Source organism: Syngnathoides biaculeatus, chromosome 23 (genome assembly GCF_019802595.1).
Source record: "Syngnathoides biaculeatus isolate LvHL_M chromosome 23, ASM1980259v1, whole genome shotgun sequence".
NCBI classification, from domain to species: domain Eukaryota; kingdom Metazoa; phylum Chordata; class Actinopteri; order Syngnathiformes; family Syngnathidae; genus Syngnathoides; species Syngnathoides biaculeatus.
The window spans coordinates 14,825,116-14,847,364 of NC_084662.1; the positions used below are offsets into that span (position 1 = coordinate 14,825,116).

The 22,249-nt window shown below is 42.0% G+C and overlaps 1 protein-coding gene across 9 annotated transcripts in view; it reads left to right on the forward strand.

Annotated features, from left to right (window-relative positions):
- The window catches only part of ptprk (protein tyrosine phosphatase receptor type K), a 104,545-nt gene extending 84,290 nt beyond the window's left edge, over positions 1-20,255 (forward strand). For 2 of the 9 annotated variants that reach the window (XM_061811377.1, XM_061811382.1), the window contains 18 exons: positions 265-294; positions 5,067-5,227; positions 9,030-9,217; positions 9,354-9,453; positions 9,683-9,759; positions 11,194-11,211; positions 12,725-12,761; positions 12,882-12,979; positions 13,238-13,354; positions 14,697-14,851; positions 14,948-15,083; positions 16,069-16,218; positions 16,307-16,480; positions 17,845-17,976; positions 18,054-18,179; positions 19,099-19,262; positions 19,852-19,987; positions 20,163-20,255. In XM_061811377.1, the coding sequence (XP_061667361.1) occupies positions 265-294; positions 5,067-5,227; positions 9,030-9,217; positions 9,354-9,453; positions 9,683-9,759; positions 11,194-11,211; positions 12,725-12,761; positions 12,882-12,979; positions 13,238-13,354; positions 14,697-14,851; positions 14,948-15,083; positions 16,069-16,218; positions 16,307-16,480; positions 17,845-17,976; positions 18,054-18,179; positions 19,099-19,262; positions 19,852-19,987; positions 20,163-20,216 (2,053 nt within the window). In that variant the 3' untranslated portion in view covers positions 20,217-20,255. The remainder of the gene's footprint in view (positions 1-264; positions 295-5,066; positions 5,228-9,029; positions 9,218-9,353; positions 9,454-9,682; positions 9,760-11,193; positions 11,212-12,724; positions 12,762-12,881; positions 12,980-13,237; positions 13,355-14,696; positions 14,852-14,947; positions 15,084-16,068; positions 16,219-16,306; positions 16,481-17,844; positions 17,977-18,053; positions 18,180-19,098; positions 19,263-19,851; positions 19,988-20,162) is intronic. The other 7 variants (XM_061811378.1, XM_061811379.1, XM_061811381.1 and 4 more) reach the window with 7 other exon arrangements.
- Positions 20,256-22,249: the final 1,994 nt, after the last annotated feature.

Below are 22,249 nucleotides of genomic sequence, written 5' to 3' on the forward strand. Positions count from 1 at the left end.
GTGAAAAATCAGAGCGAGGAAGTTTAACCATCATAGAATGAGTTCATTGTTATAAGTAAAATTATTTATCTTTTCTTTTTGTATTTTTGGGGGGAAAAGATATGCCCCTTAGTGTTGAAAGGAATCCTTTTTTTTTTTTTTGCATGACCCAAAGATGCTTTCTTCTGTTTCTGTTGTTGCTGGTTGGGACAGGACGGCGTTGTCCTCATTTGCATATTCATGACCCTTATGTCTCTTTGCTTTCTGATTGGCTCACAACCCCAGGAGGACCTACTATTCATACTCGTATTACCTGTAAGTAAACAACAAGCGAGCCAACAATCAGCTGCGTCCAGCTGCTGATCTCTTACTGGGCTAATTAGTGGCTAGATGTTGTTATTTTTTTGTTTTTGTTTTTAAAGATGCAGTATACTTTTTTCAAGACAAAACACACGTTTTTTTCAGCTCTGACCAACCAGCCAAAGCCATCCTCATTGACGCCCCCGCCAGGGTCGGGGACAATTCACTGCCGCCTCAGTCGTGTCAGCTCTTTGTGCATTCGGACATATTTGGCAGCCATCAGTGAATGGGGAAAATAGCAACGGGCGTACAAAACCGTCAGAGATGTGATCGAAAGGGACTGAACTGAATGTGAATTGCCCCCGGCCCCCCTCCGGTGTCCTCCACATGCTCCAAAGTCGCTCTGAGGCAGACGTCTCGCTAAAGGGCCCAAGCTGTCCCCCAAAGCAGGCTGAAGTGGGGACCACACGGGCCTGAGCGTGTTATTTGAAAAAAGAATGCTGCACTTGTGACTTGTAGCTCTTTGTGTGCATGTAGTCATGTGACCATCCATCCGCCCATCAAGTCACAGGTATCATGGACACTCGGGTGGATCTGAGCCGCTGTGGCCTGTTTTCGTTGTGGGGGGCTTTTGTTTTACTCCTGTGGTGGTTTGTCTTATTGACACTACTTTGTTTCTCTCTTTCTCTCTCTCTCTCTCTCTCTCTCTCTCTCTCTCTCTCTCTCTCCCCCTCTCCTATGGTTTTGCTCTCACTGGCTGTGACTAAAAAGTCTTAAGAACAACATGAACATTATTTTGGTCTGGAAGGGTATCTTTAATATTCCAGGGAAAATAAAATGCAGTGGAACCTCCAAAAAGTCTGGTTATTGTAATATAATATTACTGATTGGATGTTAGAGTAAAGTAAAATTAAACTACAGTAAAATCGCCTTCTCTTTGTGGCAAAAAAAAAGGTGTTAGTAGTGTTGCATTTTATAGCAGCTGCTAGAAATAATAATAATTTGCATGCAAAATCTCCTCTGAGGATCAATGAAGCAGTATTTCTGAATGTTTATTAAGCCAATGGCAAATCTGAACAAATAAGCAAAGCAAATTAATTTGTATAGCGCAACTCATACACGAGGTAACTCAATGTGCTTTACTTGAATAAAGGCATTTGAAAACAAAGAGATAAAACATTTAAAACGGGATAGAAACAATAAAAATGACAAAACATATTTAAAAAAAAAAAGACCACATACAGTGCAAGTAATGTGATCAAAAAGTGGATATATTCTAAAAATCATGAGAAAAAAGAAGAGTTTTCAACCTAGCTTTAAAAACATTCACACCGAAATGCCGCTTCGCCATGTTTGCTTTGGACTCTGCACACCACTATTTGACCCGAATCAGTCGATCTCAGAGCTCTGCTGGGTTTGTATTCCGTAAGCATCTCTTTCATGTATTCGGGACCTAAGTCATTTGGTGATTTATAGACCAGTAGCAGAACTTTCAAATCTATTCTAAAGCTGACTGGAAGTCAGTGCAAGGGCTTTAGGATTGGAGTTATATATGTCACAAAAAGCAGAAATTACAAAGAAAACCACAGCAAGTTTTCCCAAGTGCAAAGATTGAATTTTTTAAGCTTCTTTTGACTGCGAGTTGAGTTGCCGCCTCTCATATTTCACGTATTCGCATCACTTTGCAATTTTTGCGTCTGTGTGGGGCCATAGAGTTCGGGACTGTCTGTCCACGTTTGATTGGTGAAACATTGCCAGTGGTTATGTTCGATTGCCTAAAGGGTTCACGTGAAAGCGCTCGAGGCACAAGTCTCTCTGACGAACGGGAATAAATATGTCATGGCATGAATAATAGAGAGAAATAACTGAATACAATAGAAATATAACTCGTGAGCGGAATGTAACGAAAGTGAAATTAGTGTTTCGAACAAAAACGACGACACAACTCAAGTAGAAGTCAAAAATGTTTTTGGATTAAAAGTGTTTGGAAGTTCCACTACTCAGAGAAAGTCATTTAAGAATACCGTAATCCCAATAAATAGTGTTTTAAAAAAATTATCATTGTGGTCACAGTCGCCTTTTGGGTCGGTCTTTACCTGATATGAATATGATGTTTAAAATATATCTTGTCTCTTTGTAGTTGTACTCTTTTCTACTTGGCATTTTGTCTTACTTGGTCAGTGCAGTTGCTGTGGGTCTATGAGTGTGTCGAATATATGTGTGTATGTGTGTGTGTGTGTGTGTGTGTGTGTGTGTGTGGTCTTGGCGGTGGCGTTGGTGAATTTTGAGGGCAAAAGAGGTAAAAAAGAAAAACCACAGCATGCTTCCCGCCTGTCTACGGGGAAGAAGTCAGAGCCGCATAAGCGTATCAGTCCGGCAATTTACTGAACCTGTCAAAGGGATTGTTGTTGAATTCCCTATAAAAATGGTTCTAATTTCTATTGTTAGTGGATCAATAACAAATAGGAACTTAATCAAGTGAGTGGGGTTGAAGTTGCCTGAACTGATACTTATCTCCGGCTCTGGGTGCAGAACTTTCCCGCATGCTTTGTCATGCTCAAAGTCCTCGCAAGTCTTATTTTTTTCCTTGGGATTTGATGGATTGGACCCCCTGGGAATGTTATCTCGCTGTTTAGATATCAAACTGTTATTTTGTATTCTCTGGGCAACACTTTAGATTCCTGCACCCTTTCTTTGTGCGCTTTCTCCTCCATTTAATCCTTTTTTCCCCTCTATTTCGCTGTGTTATACGACAACAGCCTGTAGAGAAAAATGGGAAGGTGTCCGACTATGATGCATCTCTCCTAACCCTAAACAAGCTTTCTATGATCAATAGCGTGTTTAGTAAATGGTGTCCTTCTACTGGGAGTTTTATAAATGGCTGCTGCCAAATAAATGAAGAATTGTTTGACTTTCTCACAGCCTTTGACACGGCATTAAAATGTCATCTCACTGACTGGGAAGGGCTTTTTCTTTGGCTAAACTGAGGTCAAGGGTTATTTCTTCAAGCCCATCTTCCCTCTGCTCCTCCAGCTGAGCCTGCTACATGCTTCCGTCCGCTATTTCTCATCTGCCATCCTTGCCTGTTTCTTTTCCTCTTCTTCTTTATTTCTTCCTCTCCTCTTTTCTTCTCCTTTCCCTTTGCATCTTGAATCAGCCGCCTGCAGCCCACGGCTAGGCTAGATGCCGCGTATGTTATATTTCCTCAAATAGCGGCCGTCCTCCTCATGGGTGCTGCGCCCCAATTAATAGTCAGATGGCTCACCCGCTTTAGGCAAATAGTTTGAATACCTGTTTTATATCAACTCTCAGCGGGTTGTTAGTTTGTACCTCGCAAACGGTCATTTTAATGTTAACCGCTCAGCCCATTTGATTTGTGTTGTTAACCAAGACACACCAGTAGATACTAAACTAGTACTATATTATTGTGCAGTAATCGTTGTATTCGGGAGTTAGCTTTACGCTTGTTAAACGACACTTTCATTCATGAAAAATTACTTGAACAATGGACCTTTCCGACTGGCGATCTTAAGCCCCGCTCCCTTAGCTACAGTTGCCATGTCCCACAAGCTTTACTCCTCAAATCCAAAATGGGAAATGAACAGAACAGGAAGGTTTGAAGTTGATTCTCTGTCGCGTTTTCCAGATATTGCGATATGTTTCTTACCAAATGCATCAGACTTGTCCAAGAGAGTTCTCAACTATTTCACGCAAGGATATGTACACGGAATTAAGATTTTGGACGAAGCAGGACGCAATGTCAGTTCCAGCGAAATGTTGGCGATCGATGCAAAAAAGTTTGACGCCTCACAAACTTCATATTGGAATCCAACAGGATAAAATAGTGGAATCGTACTGGGCAGGTAAAGCAGAGTGAGTACTTTTTAATTGGAAAAATCACAAGTAATATCATTGTCGTCTTTATAAGTGAATTAGGTTCGATTTACGATGAAAAAGTTTGACTTCGCACATTTACGTCTCACTAACCCGACTCTTAGGCATAAAACATGACACACTTCATTCAGCAGGTCAGTGATATGCTAACAAAGTGAAAGTTGTTCTCCTACAATGTATAAGGCACTGATAATAATGAAATTAAACTCAGAGAAGATACTTCTCCCTCACTTACTACCTTCGAACATACAGCCTAGTATTTGTTGATATTGTCCACATTTAATTGTACGTGCGCTCTTTCGCGAGCCTTATTCCATCGTAGACACTTCATCATCTGTGTTTTAGGCTTTGGAAAATGAATCAACCCGGCCCCTTGTAACCTAGAAGGATATCTTTCATCAGAATTGCACATTCCCCAAGCGCATCTGAGGACCTTTTTCTTCGTAACATTAACTTTTCCAAGCGCACGCTACTGACAACCAGTATTGCTTGTGGGAAAAACATGGCAGCAGGGTCGCGTCAAGCCAGGGGTTAAGACAATGCGGCTATCTGATTGGCTATTATTGTACGAGTGATTAGGAGACCTGGATAAGCTTAAAGAAGATTTGATTTCCTTGCAAAATAGTATAAAGCTAGTTTAAATGAGAAATAAAAAACATAATTTGACTGTAAAATAATGCCCTGACAATCCCCAAATAGGCAATTGCATAAATTACAATAACCCCCCTACCGCTATATGAGGAAATGTGGTATATTTCATGGAAAGTGAAAAATTGTAATGATTAAGTGAAGTAGTGGCCTGCAGGCCAGCTGATGCAATGTAATAATAATCAGTTTGCATGTTATTTGACTCCGATTTGTCTTTTTTGTTTGTTTCCCCCCCCCCCTGACAGGAAGCTGGCTAAGAAGCGCAAGGACGCCATCGGAACCACCCGCCAGGAAATGACACACATGGTGAACGCCATGGACCGCAGCTACGCCGACCAGAGCACCCTGCACGCGGAGGACCCCATGGCGGTGACCTTCATGGACTCGCACAACCACAACAACAGATGTACGTTGGTTTATTCCAAACATTCCTACCAAGCCATAGAAAGCCTCAGTGTCGCAAAACATTGAAACGTGGTGTTGTTAATCTTGCATTTTTATGGCATGTGTCGTTTTTCAGTTTTTTTGAGGTCTCAGGCAGCCTATGTCAGAATAATAGTATTTAAAACACAAATGGACTCGAGATGCAAGACTCTATGAGCAGCTTCTTTTAATTTTTTTCTTTATTGAGAGCGGGGCGACTTTTTGTTCCTGAGAGAAGTTTAACCTTATCCCTTTTTAGTCATCCCTGGAACCTGCGGAACAACATGTAGTTCAAAATGTAACCGTTTTTCATCGTCTTGAATCCTAAAATCAGTTGCAGACAATTCCTCACGGTGCTTCCTTCCCACAGTGCCCAACGATCCGCTGGTCCCCACTGCTGTGTTAGGTGAGACCCCCAATAGGGTGAATGTCACATCTCCCACACCCAAACAACTAGCCCATAGCAATCCCCCCGTCATCGTTATCATCTTTAATGAGTCTTTGTCTTTGATGTCTTCGCGCTTCATTCAGCCCTAATTTGTACTTAAAACCAATTCTCATTGAAAACGTTTGATCTCATCAACCTCCATCACATCCTGGAGTCTTCTGTGTGTTGAACCGCTGACATCTAGCTGTTTTTGCATGGGCTGCTAGCTTAACAATAAATCTCATGCTCAGTGAAGAAAATAAGTACTTGAACACCCTGCTTTATTGCAAGTTCTCCCACTTAAAAATCATGGAGCGGTCTGAAAATTAAGTTTGCCAATGACCATTTGGTTGATACAGAGGAGTCATGGGAGAAAGTGTTGTGGCCAAATGAGACCAAAATTCAACTTTTTGGTCATAACTCCACTAACTGTGTTTGGAGGAAGACGAATGATGAGTTCCATCCCAAGAACACCATACCTACTGTGAAGCATGGGGTGGGAGAATCATGCTTTGGGGGGTGTTTTTCTGCACATGGGACAGGACGACTATACTGTATTAAGGAGAGGATGACCACGACCATGTATTGTGAGATTTTGGGGACCAACCCCTTTCCCTCAGTCAGAGCACTGAAGATGGGTCGTGGCTGGGTCTTCCAACATGACCATGACCCGAAGCACACAGCCACGAAAACCAAGGAATGGCTCCGTAAGAATCATATCAAGGTTCTGGCGTGGTCTAGCCAGTCTCCAGACCTAAACCCAATAGAGAATCTTTGGAGGGAGCTGAAACTCCGTGTTTCTCAGTGACAACCCAGAAACCTGTCTGATCTAGAGATCTGTGTGGACTGGGCCAAAATCCCTCCTGCAGTGTATGCAAACCTGGTGAACAACTAACTACAGGAAACGTTTAACCTCTGTAATTGGAAACAAAGGCTACTGTCCCAAATATTAACATTGGTTTTCTCAGGTGTTCAAATACTTATTTGCAGCTGTATCACACAAATAAATCCTTAAATCCCTGGATTTTTCTTTTTAGATGATCTCTCTCACAGTGGACATGCACCTACGATGAAAATTTCAGACCCCTCCATGATTTCTAAGTGGGAAAACTTGCAATATAGCAGGGTGTTCAAATACTTATTTTCTTCAATGTTTAAGTACAAGCAACAACAGTGAGTTTCAGTATAGCAGTTAAAAAGTACAGCAAAAATGTACACGTGTATATAGCTCTGTGGTGTGCGCTATCAAAATAAGACCACTTTCAAGACCTCAAGCGTGAAAACTAACCCCCTACCGCCAAGCAGACTGTGTTTACAGTTCCTTCAGTCATTCGTCAGTCCCGCCATGTTTTTCATGTTTTCCCACTGAGCATTTTCGATCGTCAGTGTAATTACAAAGCTTCCCCCCTCGGAGGCCTAATTATTTCCACACTTTGGACTGGTTTTGAGAGGCATCTAAATCCCCCCACAAAGCAAAATACGCTGACGCTTAGAGAGGAAGAAAATGTTATCAATAGCAGCTATCTTTGAGTGCCATGCATCTGCCATATTTGCTCTACACTAATTTTTGGCACAGACAAGCTACTCTTGATCCTTGTGATGTTTTCATGCATTGGATTAGTCCGGACTTGACAGCGCAACAACAGTTAGTCGGAACGTACCCCGAAGGTGTCCAAAACCTTCAAGATCCACCAAACAATGTTAATCAAGTGTTCCATAGGCTTTAATTTCGAATGAAGGATGTTGTTCCACTCTGTCCTGACCCATCATGTCACAGAATAGGAGAGAGTAGCGGGGAAGTAGTCAATGAAAAGACGCTGTCATGTCGGGTTTACTGTTAATTGGCCTGACGAGGGTAATAACGAAGTTTAGCAGCCATTAATGAGCCAACACGTCCTCGGAGCAAAGAAAAGCATCGGGTGGATGCAATAAACAGTGTCAGTTAATAAGCAGTCGAGAAGACGAAGCGGTCGGTCGTGTGCGAGCGAGCCTGAGCTTCGACATTATACGCTGCGTCAATCTGCAAAACACAAACGGCTCAAAAAGACCATAGTGTGGTGATTAAAAAAGTTTTATTTTTTGTTTGCTATAATGGAACATCTTTCCAATTGAAAACCCAAATCAGACTTTGGATACTTTGATTGTAACTACAGTGATGCCTCAGTTCTCGACTCCTAACCCAGAAAACGGTTCGAGAAGTGATTTGTTCGAAAACCAAATGAATGTTTCCCATTACAATGAATGGAAAAAGAAATAATGCGTTCCAAGCCTAAAAAAATTGGGCTTTTTAAAGCATTTTTTAGCTCTTCCAGATAATAAAATGCATAGTAGAAATACATACATTAAATACTTTATATAACAAAATAATTTTTAAAAAATGTATATTTTTTTTGCTTTAAAAGGATGCTTTATTAAAGGAGTACGCTAGGCTGGGAGTGCATTGCTGTATCTGTGGCGACTCGGCCCCCAGCTTTGTAAACTTTTTTTATTAACAAAAGTGCAGAATAACTTTAAACAAGCAACTTGCCTTCTTTGGATTCATGATTGGGGGTTAATACGGTAATCCTCGATAAGAAGAAAAAGAACAATCAATACTGGGACACGTCTGTGTACAGAGGCTGCGTTATACAGAATAACAAAAGAGCACTGATTGCGCCAGGCGCATTATGTCATTTCCGGGTTAAGAAAACGCGTCGTGGTTGGGTCAACTGCTTGCCGCATGCGTTGTTATTTCCGGTTTTCTTCAGCGGCATGAGAATTCAACAAAGTGCGTCATGGGTCAGCTGGTCTGGTCGCGCGCAATATGTTATTTCCGGGTTTTGTCGGGGGCGTTGGAGTACCGATTTTCATTCGAAATAAGAAGCAAAAAAATCTCAAAATTTTCATCCAAAAACCAATTTGTTCGAAAACGGGGATGTTCGAAAACCGCGGCCTTACTGTATATACAATGCCATTCAGTGTATCACAGGCTGAACAATCTTAATTTGGATCAGCATCATATTAATTGCAGGGCACCTACAAAATGGTTGTATACAAAAAATATATATATATATTTATATGTGCAGTTTTTAAGGGATAATCCATCAACATTCACCACTTACCATTCACACCAGTCTGGGATGACTTCATTCATTACGTGTGCCCCCTCTAAACACATCCTTGACAAATCCTTCGCATCCCTCCGTCTGACATTTTGCTCTCTTCTTTTCCTGCTGCTTGGTCATGTAGTTCCAATCACAGGTAGGCGTTCAAATGCAAATGACGACGCAAGTTATTAACATATTTGAAGGCAAAGCCATGACGGTTTGGAGTCTTTTTCGCCAGCGTGAACCTCAAAGCATTTCCTCTCCCCTCGCAGACGAGAACCACAGCGCGTCAGCGGCAGAGAACAGCCGGCTCCTGGACGTCCCCCGCTATCACTGCGAAGGCACCGAATCCCCTTATCAGACGGGACAGCTCCACCCCGCCATCAGAGTGGCCGACCTCCTGCAACACATCAACTTGATGAAGACGTCCGACAGCTACGGCTTTAAGGAGGAGTACGAAGTAAGTCAGCAGCAACTCTGGCTCGTGTGAACGCGAGGAGTCCGCAAGTGACGAAATCTCGACCAAACATGAGCGGCGATACTCGCGGACGTGTCATATGTCACATTTAATGTTGTTTTCTGTTTTGCGTGTGTTGTTGGTGATCCAGAGTTTTTTCGAAGGCCAGTCGGCAACTTGGGACGTGGCAAAGAAGGAGCAAAACCGCACTAAGAACCGTTACGGCAATATAATTGCATGTAAGCAAAATTGCTTTTTACAAAGCAACAATTTTAAAATGGATATATTGCATAACCTTTATTTTTCCAGGAGAAAGGAAAATGGGGGGGGGGAGAAATGGACAGGCAGAATAGAAGGAGATACAATATAGATAAATTGCTGGTTGTTTTATTTCATCATTCTCACTATTCTTTTTTGCCTTGCATTTTTTTCTCCTCCCTCCTCTGTCCTTCTGTCTCTTTTCTCCAGACGATCATTCAAGGGTTATTCTCCAGCCCATCGAAGACGACCCCTCCTCCGATTATATCAACGCCAACTACATCGATGTAAGTGGCAACGCGCCGAATGCTACTATTGGCTCCCAACGAAACCAACGAAACCACACCCCCTCGCTCGTATGTCAGGCCTCTATACCTTTAATTGCATCTTTAAGTCATCCCTCACTTCCATTTGCACAATCTCCATTATTTGTAAGTGTTGTCTTTTGGTGTCAAGTCTGATTCATCTTCATACCTTTTACCGTGAATCCCGGCCTACAGACCGCAACTGGTTATAAGCATCACCCAGTACATTTTTAAAGGAAATACCATTTGGTACATACATACGCCGCAGCTTTGTAAAAGCCACAAGTGCCCACATTTAAACCCACATTGAAATACGATTTTTACAAAGAAAGACAGTACACAGAGAGTTTAACGCTATCGCCGCCGCGCTAACAGGGTCGGTTTAAAAAAAAAAATACCGGTAAAAATCACTGAGACACGGCAGTAACACGCCAGCGCAGCGCTAACAGGGCCGGACCGGTAAAAGTCACTTCCTCGGCTCATGTATTCCACCGGTCTCACTCTTACCTTTTCTGCTTGAGTGCCCCCTTGCGGCCATTAGAAAAAAAATCCACAAATTAGTCGCATCACCGCATAATCCACAGCGTGTGAAAAAAGTGGTGGTTTATAGGCCGGAAATTACGGGGGGGTTTTTTTGTTTTTTTATTTATTCTAAAATCAGAACAAAATGAAGTATTTTATCTCGTTATCTTCCACACCTAGTGATGCTTGGAATTGCTTATGCTAACGTCAGATTGTTTTTTTTTTTTTTTTTTGGGACTTCTACAAAAAATGCTAGTGTAGTCGGGGTTGTTGTGAAATACTACTTGCTAATTTTATTCATTCAGTTGGATTGAAAGCAGACTGTTTTGATGAAATGGTTCACTCCATCAAACCAGAAAGGGGAAAATCTTTCTTTTCATAGCATTGAATCCATCCATCCGTCCATTCATCCATCAAAATACAGCTTTATTTTTTTTTTTCACTGCCTTCACTTCTCCACCTGCAGTCACCTTTACAACAGCTGTCACTTGATTTTTGTTGTTGTTGTTTCTGTATTTTTTATTTTTTTTTGTATGTAATATACAGTTACTATATTGCGAGCCGGCAGTCACGGCACACTAGAACCAGAACTAGTAGAGTGGACACTTCTGGCTAACAATCTCAATATTCGAGAAAAGAGCTCAAAAGTGTCACAAAAGACACTTTTGGTAATTAATGAGATGATAAATCATCAGCTATCACTTGAGGACTGTCCTTTCAATGTGATTCTAGTTGCATTATTTTTTTCTTTGTGTCTTTTTGTGTTGTGTCCATGCATGCCACATCAATGCAACTTTTCTGTTTCCGATTGACACTCACTGACATTATTGTGCTCTCTTTCTTTCCTCCCTCCTTTCTTCCACTCGTTTTTTCTGCCTGTGTCTTGGCCTTTAGATTTGGCTGTACAGGGATGTAAGTATCACTGTGAACTCTCCCATTCATGCTTCTCAAACCTCGACACCCGTTTGCATCCATCCATGCGCCAAAACAGTCGTGCCATGCTCAAGGCCAGGCTCTTTTCTCCACTTTTTTTTTTCGGGGGGGGGTCTCACCCGCATGAGAGATTTCATCTCACCTCACGTTTTTTGTTTTTTTTTTCCCCGCACTTTCCACCGCTCTCACTGTACTTGATCTACTCTTTTTGTGTCTCGTGGCCTTTTGACATGACAGCCCACACACTTGACGGTTGTAAAAGTGATAACATTTCATCACAGTCGTTATCTGTCGAATAGGACAGGCCATCGCTTTGGTCCGACTTTTTAAATATCAGGAACTATTTTGTCTTAACCCATTCATGGGCAGCGTGGCAATTTTTTTTCCCTTAATAAGATAAAAGTTTATTAACAGGCCTCAATCAAGGAAATAACACTTCTTTTTTTATTTAACGCATACAACAAAGGGCAAAAAAGATGTACCCTCTGGGACGGCTATGTTATCAGTTCTGTGAAGTGGTACACACGAGAGATATATTAATTCTTATTCTGGAAAATTTCCGCATTAATAATAGTGATGGATTAGCATTTTGAAGACAAACTTGGTTGCATACTGACCTTTCTCCCTTTCTTCTCTTGGAAAACACTCCATGTGCACTTGAGGCAGCCATGTTGGGTCAGGAAGGAAAGGGATAACTCCGTGCTAACTTTGCCCGATGAGTTATCCTCTCCTGATTCCAAATTATGGCTTCAGATTAAAACACTTAAATATTTTGATATACTGAAAGATATAATGCGTGAAAATCATGATGTCCCATAAATGGGACGCTCCCCACGAAAGGGGTTAAGACCGTGTGTTTGGTATAAGAAATATAACGAGCCTCCCCAAATCACAGGACAATGTATGTAAATTTCAATTGATATCATTTTATAGTCTAATGACATGGCTGATTTTGACTCACTTTGACATTCCTGAGCAAGGAAATTCGATTTTATGTATTAAAATGTGCTCAAACGGTGAAACAATAGTGCTCAGGATGCATTTTTGAGGAAATTCAATAAAAATACTCTAACTGGAGCGAAGAGAAACTGAGAGGAAGACTAAATGCAGGCAGCGGGCGTATTGAACACTTGTGAAGGTTTACGAACATGGTTATAAAATCTGTCCGTTTGAATACGGATAAGGAATTCTGCTCGTGGTTTTCCACGTGGTACCTTTTTAATTCGCTTTGCGTGAGACGTGGACTCATTCAGATGGTCATAATTGAAATGACGTCATCCCAGGTCACCGTGTACTTTTAACCAATAGTACACAATACCTTCATATTCAGTCTTGGAGGTGCTGCATAATGCTGTGCCTTTGTAGATGGGAGAAAGCTGACCTGTTTTTTTTTTTTGTAATAATCCTGTTGAAATGAAATATGATTCAAAATCCTTTTTCATTTGTTGCATTACCACTATGTTTTTTTTTTTGTTTTTGTTTTTTTTTTCAGGGTTATCAGAGACCAAGCCACTACATAGCGACTCAGGGTGAGCTGTGGCCAAATACATAATATTAATACCAATAAGTAATGCTATAAGTGATTGTAATTCAAAAATGCATGTTTGTATCTTTAATGGAGTCGTAAAGGCGCGCTTTTTTGTTTGTAGGTCCTGTGCACGAGACCGTGTATGACTTCTGGAGGATGGTGTGGCAGGAACAGTCGGCCTGTATTGTCATGGTGACCAATCTGGTTGAGGTCGGAAGGGTAAGATCTTCTTTCGCTTCGCAGTTATTAAAAATATTTTTGCAATGGCTGCTTGTCTGCAGAAAAGAAGGTAGGGACTGAATAAAAAGAATATTGAGCTTTTAAGAATCTTTGTTTTTTTAGGAGATGAGGGACCAAGGAATTTATTAAAGCACATTTGTGTTTTTTAGACTGAATGTGATTATCAACTGGACAACAATGTGTGGATCTTGGGTCTAATTTTTTTCTCTTTTTTTTTTTTTTTTCTCATTTTTACAGGTGAAGTGTTACAAGTACTGGCCAGATGATGCCGAGGTGTACGGCGACTTCAAGGTGACCTTTGTCGAGGTGGAGCCCCTTGCCGAATATGTGGTCCGCACATTTACATTGGAGAGGGTAAGACGTCGTTTTTGTATTACAACGTACTAAATAGCGTGTGGGAATTGTTCGCTCATTCTGGCTTCATAAATAGTGAACAGCTGAGTCTGTTTGACAAAAAGAATACAAAGAAAAGATTTCATGTCCTGCCATGTTGGAATGTGTTGCGCTACTTAGATTAAAGCATAACTGACAAATTTGTCTCGTGCAGAAAATCATATAATACCCCACAAATAGAAAACAGTGGTTGACTTGATTTTCACGATGCATTGTGGCATGTATAGAGTGCACTATACTATATGGAGGATAACCTGACTACCAATGTTCCCTCTTATTTTATCAATTTTTTTACATGTCTGTTAAGTGTCTGAGCAAACACACTCGGGCCGTGAGCGCCCCCTTTGACCCCTGTGGGCAACATCAGACGTACGTACGCACTGTGGTCAATCAGTGTCCTCCATTGAATGTTACACGGCTCATTAAAAGGTTCAGATTACATTCCCTTCAGAACATTAAGAACAATTTTGTGTTTTTGCAAACTTACACTGAAAATGTCAACAAACAAAAAAAAATACATTACAATACAAATACATACCAAGCCAACTATTAACTATAAATTTTGAAAAGTCACTTCCAACTTTGTTTCATTTGGGTTTTTTTTAACCCACAATGATACCCCCGTCTCTTTTTCTTGGTGTAAAACTGAATTATTGCTTGCTGAATATCTTTAGCAGTGCATGTTTAAAGCTGAATGATGCTCCCAAACAGTTTTAGGGTTAATATTATGTTGCCTCCTATATTTAAAATACAGATTTAGCTATTTATACACTGTATTGTCTGCTTTCATCCTCGATCAGCCTGTTCCAAGGTGGAATTTTAACATTATACACCATCTGATCCTGTACTTTCTACTTTGGCTTCAGACCAGACCTTTTTTACTAAAAAAAGAGAAAATCTCATCCAGTTTCACCACTTTTTCTTCTATTATTCACATACCCCGTTGTAATTATGAGTGTACACCTTTCAAATGCAGGTGGGCACTGTCAGGTAAACTAGGAAGTAGAGTGTGTGGCCGAGCAGCAGCTCTTTGTGAGAGGTAGTGTGCCGTGTTTAAAAAAAAAAAAAAAAAGACGTCATGCTGTAGTTCACTGTGCTGGATCTCTTTTCCTCTGCGCTGAGAGTGTGCGACAAGTGCGTAAATGCGCAGTTGCGCAGCTTAGAGAGAACATTGCTCTTACACTCCAAAATGGTGACCTTGGGGCTCTATAAATTGTTTCTGATTCCAAACACCTCAAACATTTGCAGTTGTATCAAAAATTTATCATTCTTGATGTCTTTTTTTTTTCCCCTTTCTCTTCAGCGCGGTTTCAATGAGGTGCGAGAAGTCAAGCAGTTCCACTTCACAGGCTGGCCCGATCACGGAGTTCCGTATCACGCCACGGGACTACTTTCCTTCATCCGCAGGGTTAAAATCTCGAATCCACCCTCTGCTGGGCCTATTGTGGTCCACTGCAGGTAGAAAGAAGCTCCGCACCCCCACACAACATCTCTGATATGTGTCTACATAAAGAGAAGAATAGAAATAGCTGATTCGTTTTTGTCTGCATGCAGTGCCGGGGCAGGACGCACGGGCTGCTTCATCGTCATCGACATCATGTTGGACATGGCTGAGAGGGAAGGCGTGGTGGACATCTACAACTGCGTCAAGGCACTTCGGTCCAGGAGGATCAACATGGTACAGACTGAGGTGACTGCATTACCCATCATCCATCTGCATCAACATGCTAGGGCCAGACACGGTAAACGACGCACTGTTGGACCGGAGACACGGTACAGGCTCAAGGGACTACATCCATTACATTGTTCATCCGTCTGTTTGTTTGTGATATTGAGTCACTGTTTGTCACCCCGGCGTCACAAACGCTAGCATGTGAACACACTCCATAAAAAGTATACGAGTATTACAGTGATATTACAAGTGTAACTGGCACTAGAACATAATGAAGATATGACAAAAACATTACATCTTTGGGGTTAGTAAAAAAAGTTTACAGAATATATGTTGCATAAAAACTCTCAAAATGAATAGAGGGTAAGGTAACTTGTCACAAACCTCCGGTGCGGGGGCGGACCTAAATGCAGGACTTCGAGGCAGAGGCACAATGCTCAATATGGTTTATTCCGGAAACTGGGTCATACACGATGTAGCGTTCCGACAAGGCAGAGAGGCACACAAAAGGATATGCTAGGCGGGATCCAAAAAACATATAGCAAGGGTTCGATGACTATAAAGCAAACTAACTAACTCAAAAGGACAGGATCAAACAAAAGGGCACAGGGTCGCTGTGACTAGGGTGTAACTACCCTTAACTCTTTACTCTCTTAAAACAGCGGCAAAGCAGTGAAAAAAAAAAAAACCATTTGATACAACTCTTTTCAACACCTTGTAAATATGTCATTCATATTTGAACCCATTGGTATTTTATTTGGAACCCCGATTGCAACATATTTGGACTAGTAAAATTGTTTTCTTTGATCGAATCGGGGAAGCCTCCTTAAATCTTGGAAAACGTGAACTTAAGTCTTCGTTGAATCACCTCCATGACTCCACCTGCCGCCTCTCACTCACCGTTTGTTTGCTCACCTCCAACAAGTCGTCGCTGTGACAACGGTCGTTGTGTTCCGCGCGCGTACGTGAACGCGGTGATAAAACGTGGCTCTACGTTCTCCAGGAGCAGTACATATTCATCCACGACGCCATATTAGAGGCGTGCCTCTGCGGGGAAACGGCCATTCCCGTCTGCGAGTTCAAGGCGGCTTTCTACGAGCTCATCCGCATCGACTCCCAGACCAACTCGTCCCACCTGAAGGATGAGTTTCAGGTGAAAACTATCATTTCGGTCACGCTCACCTGCTTTTTGGAGCACAAAAAACTGACGCCGGCGGGTTATCTCTTGATTTGTCCTCCAGACTTTAAACTCAGTGACTCCTCAGCCTCAACCCGAAGACTGCAGCATCGCATTGTTGCCTAGAAACCAGGATAAGAACCGCTTCATGGACGGTCTTCCCCCCGACAGATGCCTGCCCTTCCTCATCACGATCGACGGGGAAAGTAGCAACTACATCAACGCGGCTCTCATGGATGTGAGTTCACACACAACGAGTTCCATTGGCCATTGTAAAAGCAAAAAATTGCTTTTTGCCTGACAAATTGTTTGACACTTTTTGGAAAAAAATCCCAGTCCTTTAAACATTTTTTAAAAATGATGAAATTGAAGACACTGCTGGTCAAACGTTTTAGAAGCATCAACAGTGGAAAATAAAGCTGGTTCATAGTGTTGTGGCCAGCAAGAAATCAGGTCACCACAAAAAAATGCTTACCCTGACACTTGCGGTTTTTTTCTACAACTTTTGACCAGTGGAATAACAAAATATTGATGCACGTCTTTATTCAGTCACTCACACGCACACACACATACAGTCTCCCCTCCCTGTTTGTGTGATGCTGTGTTTGTGGTTTAAGCAGACGAGAAACCTAGAGACAAATCCAGGTTCTGACTAGAAGGGAAAGAAATAACCTTCTCTGCAGAGCAAAACAAAAAAAACATCACTAACATTAGAATGGACATGTTGCCGTTGTTCCATGGAAAAAAAATAACCAAAATTGGACTACAAATGTGAAACATACGAGGAATTTTGTCATTTTCAGTTATAATTGCAGTTTGTCGGGAGGAATTCAATTGGATGTCAAGGGAAAGTGATCCACTGTAATCAAGAAATAACGCACATTTCTATTTTTATTAATTTCACATATTCTTCAATGCCCATTAACATTTCTTGGGCACAGGGACGTTGCGCTTTTTCCTCTGCCATCCTACTAAATTCTCATGAAGAAGACTTTAGTTGACTTGCAATGGTTGTGCAGTACTATTTGCATGGTGAGTTTAAAAAAAAAAAAAACATTTCTGGCAAACGTGGGAGTTTTGTGATTCAATCTGATGAACTTCGGTGCCGTTTGCAAAATTGCGTTTTAGTTAAACTTGCCTTTTTGGCCTCTCTCTAACCAAGCTATCAGAGGAGTTCCAGGTAACGGGGTCTCACTTCAAATATTCCAATACTGGATTTGTTTCATGGCTTCGCTATCTTTCCACCAGCCACCACATTCAGTCTTGCCATTAACGCCCTGATAACGCCACCCCCCCCCCATGCCTCCCCCCTCCACCACACAAACCCCACACGCCATTCGCACCTGTGCTACACGTGCGGCTGCGTACCGTCGGTTCATGTGATTCGTTTATAGAGACCGTAGCCCCTTGTCGATGTGTTTTATCTGTGCTGCATGCTCCTCACCCGCTGCATGATAATGTGACCAAGCATCTCGAACACATTATGGTTGATCCACATTGCCCTGTGTGAGTGAGACAGACAAGTAAAGAAAGTTCTGTGTCTCCTATCAAATTTTGAACAGATATCTGACCTAATATATGTTTTTTTTTGTTCGCCTTCAGAGCTACAGACAGCCCGCTGCCTTCATCGTCACCCAGCATCCCCTCCCCAACACCGTCAAAGACTTTTGGCGCCTGGTGTACGACTACGGGTGCACCAGTATGGTGATGTTGAATGAGATTGACCTGGCACAGGTACATTTTGGATTTCATATCATCACAGAGCCATGTCTGTATGTTTTATCTAATCAAACGTTGCATCATCTGCGCAGGGCTGTCCCCAGTACTGGCCGGAAGAGGGCATGTTGCGTTACGGGCCCGTCCAAGTGGAATGTATGTCCTGCTCAATGGACTGTGATGTCATCAGCAGGCTGTTCAGAGTCTGCAATCTCACAAGGGTGAGCTTTCGTGATAAACCATCCATCTGGTTTTTTTTTTATACGAAAAATACTCGGGCTTGAGGAATAAAAAAAATAATAACTGCTGTTTTCACAGCATAACTCGTGAATTTGTCTCGTGCAGAAAATCATATAATACCCCACAAATAGCAAATAACTTTTCTCCATCAACACAATGCATCTTAGAAATATTGATTTGTGTAGTGACAGTGTCAGTGGTGTACTACTTTTCAACTGTACTACAAAATGGCGACCTATAAATTGTTTAGAAAATGACAAACACCTCATCCATCCATCCATTTTCTTTGCCGCTTATCCCCACGAGGGTCGCGGAGAGTGCTGGAGCCTATCCCAGCTGTCAACGTGCAGGAGGCAGGGTACACCCTGAACTGGTTGCCAGCCAATTGCAGGGCACATAGAGACAAACAGTCACACTCACAATCACACCGAGGGGCAATTTAGAGTCTCCAATTAATGTTGCATGTTTTTGGAATGTGGGAGGAAACTGGAGTACCCAGAGAAAACCCACGTAGCAAAGCAAACTCCTCACAGGCAGGTCCGGGATTGAACCCGGGACCTCAGAACTGTGAGGCCAAGGCTTTACCAGCTAATCCACCGTGCTGCCAACAAACATCTCAAACCTTTGCAAATGTATAAAGACTCCAAAGACTGTCGTAGTCCAACGTTAAAAATGGCTTGCTCACAGACACATTTTTGGAAATAAGCAGGTAATAAAAAGTTTACTTTTTTTTTTTTAATGTAATGTGACACTTTATATATGGGCCGGCAATCCAGAGACTCAAAAGTTATTTATGGTCATTATAGTCAAATTTCCATAATATCTCCTTTTAAATGCCATTCATTCATCATATATATGTGTGTGTATAGTGTTGCTAAATGGTCACCATGTTTATTTTAGCCTCAAGAGGGCTACTTGATGGTTCGCCAGTTCCAGTACTTGGGCTGGGCGGGTCACAGGGAGGTCCCAGCCTCCAAGAGGTCCTTCCTCAAGCTCATCCTGCAGGTGGACCAGTGGCAGCGTGAGGGAGAGGAAGGGGAGGGAAGAACCATCGTTCATTGCCTGTGAGTGACGGCTCAGTATTTTATTTTATTGTTTTGTTAGATAGCAGATGTGTGTGTAGTCGTGCAGACTTCCGCCAAGGGTTGCTGGTAAACATTGTTGTCTATGTGAACGGTGACACTGTAGAACAGAGGTTTGCACATTTTTGAGACCAAATACCGCCTTAAAAATGTTATCTCCAAATGCCTTCATGACCAGCATTAAAATACATTGCATAGTTGTGTTCATCAAAAACAAATTCAATCAGGCTTTCCCCCCCTAAATTGTACATTGAATATTATTGTAATCGCCGTATGCAATTTGAACATTAACCCAGCACACCAATTTTTAATGCAGTGATTTACCTCGTACCACTACAGGGATGCCCTGTACCAGACTCTTGAGAATCACTACTCTAGAATGAACATCTTCATCCAAAAGAATTAATTTGTTTATTCAGGGTAACATGATTTAATAATTTTTTTCCCCAAACTAAACTTATTTTGTAGGTCATTGTCAAGGGATTGAAGACAAAGTTGCACATGGCAAAAGAGACAAAAAAAAAAGGTGGAAACTTAACTCCGTTGTTTTGTTTTTTGTGTGTTTGTAAAGAAACGGAGGCGGGCGTAGTGGCGTGTTTTGCGCCAGCAGCATTGTGTGCGAGATGGCCAAAAGGCAGAGCGTGGTCGACATCTTCCACGCCGTCAAAACGTTGAGGAACAGCAAACCCAACATGGTGGATGCCCCGGTGAGTCCAAACGAAATCGGCTTACATCGCGAGGCGCAACAAACGATTCCTCTTGAATATTTTCCACAAGTGTAATCTCATCAACTCCGTCGTTCCCACCCTTTTTTTTTCCCAGCGTCCCCCATTTTGGAGATGACGCATTAACTTTTGGATGATGTGATTTTTGTGTCTCCAGGAGCAGTACAGGTTCTGCTATGACCTGGCGCTGGAGTTCACCGAGTCCTCCTAAGCATGCGGGAAGACGGTGGAAAAGCGCAGAAAAAGACCCGCCGCCCACCCTTCCCGTGCCACTTCCGAGCCCCTCTCGCCACCCGGTGGCCACTCCCCCGTAGCACGTCGCCATTCCTGACAGGGCGCCCTCTATCGGACATGTGCAGAGGAGACTGCTTTTTAAGATGATATTGTAGACAATTTTTTTTTTGTTAGTGCCAGTGGGCCTCTGGATGAGAGGAGCCGCAAATCAATGTTTAATCTCTCCACACGCCTATCGCGCCGTAACTGCCACCAGGTTCAGGTGATCGCCATCAGGATGTTCTTTTTAAGGCGTTTGGAGCCAATCACAATTAGCTCTTGAAAAATAATGATAAGGTCATTTTAGAAAGACTGACACAAAGAACGTTTACATGTCGAGTATTATTACACTTTCACATTTGTCATGTCATGAAGAAGAAACTTGTAGTCAAATGAAATGTGATTTTTTTTATTTGTATTTGTGTCCTTTTTTTTTTAGTAAGTTGATTTTCTTGTAATTGTTTTTTAGTGTTAAAGTAAACACTTTTGGTTTTATTTGTGTTGTAATTGAGGGCTGGGCCCAACACAGTTTCAATTCGTCACCACTGAATGAGCTCTTTAAAGAAATGGGAACCAACTGCTTTGTGATTGGTTCAAATGGGAACCAACTACTTTGTGATTGGTACAAATGGGAACCAACTGCTTTGTGATTGGTTCAAACCGACCGTTCACGCGGTCCCTTGGCTTCGTTTATTTTGTGCACTGGCGGCCTACTGACACATTTTCCTCCCTCCTTATGCCGTCGCCTACGTTTTATTCATAAGCCAAAGACTTGTTGTAAATATGTGTATAAGCACATTGTTCGTATTTATTGTTTACCTGCGTTGCTTATAAGAACAATCATTCTTCACTCCCCACCACCACCACAAATGGGCCCACCAGTGAACGGAGAGTGTAAGAACAAGCTGTATATTGGAGCATTAGCGGTACAGTAGTTTTCCTTTTCCAGTATTTACTCTGTATTATTGTCTTGTTTTAATTTGAAACGAGTCTCGTGACATTACTGTGCATTATTCGGCGCGAAACAGCCTCGTCGGCTCCCGTCGTCTTGGGGAAAATGGACGCCCCGTCGTCCGATTGAGACGAGCCATTTTCTAACCTGCCGGCCGAGAAAGCGACGCCTTGTGCCTGATCGTTTTTTTTTTTTGTTGTTTTGTTTTGTTTTTTGGCGAGTTTATATCGTTTCAAGCGACGTCACGTACGGAGAGCAAACTTGTTTTCGCAGTTCCATTCGGACGGGAAATAAAACAAAAGTTTGTGAATAGAATTTAAGGTCCGAGAAAGGTTGCATCTTGTAAATAGGCGGTACGTTAAAAGGCTCTAATGTTGAGATTTAAATGACAGGTGAAATGTTCCAGCATCGCTTTTGTTTGTACAAACAAATGTTAGATGTTTATTCTCTTGATGGAACCTAAATTGTTTTTCTTTTTAGTTCTCGAGATTATTATTTTTTTTAAAGGATGTCAAGAAATAGGGAAACCGCGGATTTAGTGACTCGCGTCACTAAAGCAAAAGAATCCACCATTCCAGTAAAAAGTGGCCGTTGGTCAAGAGTGAGTGACGTTTGGTGCCAAGCCAGTCTTAATATAACGTCAATATTCATAGTTATTCTTGTCTGTAATGTTTGGCTTCTTTGCTGTAATAAAAAAAAAAAAAGACCACAAATTTCAATCGGAGTTTTATTTCATGAACAATTTGGAAATCACTGATCGTGTGCTTCACTTATCTTCTTATCGTCTCATTTGTACTCAAATTATTTGGCCCTAGGCAGCACGGTGGCCCAGCTGGTAAAGCGTTGGCATCACATTTCTGATTTCCGGGTTTGATCCCAGGCCTGCTGTGTGGAATTTGCATGTTCTCCCTGCACTCCGGTTTCCTCCCACATCCCAAAAACATGCAACATTAATTGGACATTCTAAATTGACCCCTCCGTGGATATTGCGCAATCCGCGTCACTGACCAATCAGAGGC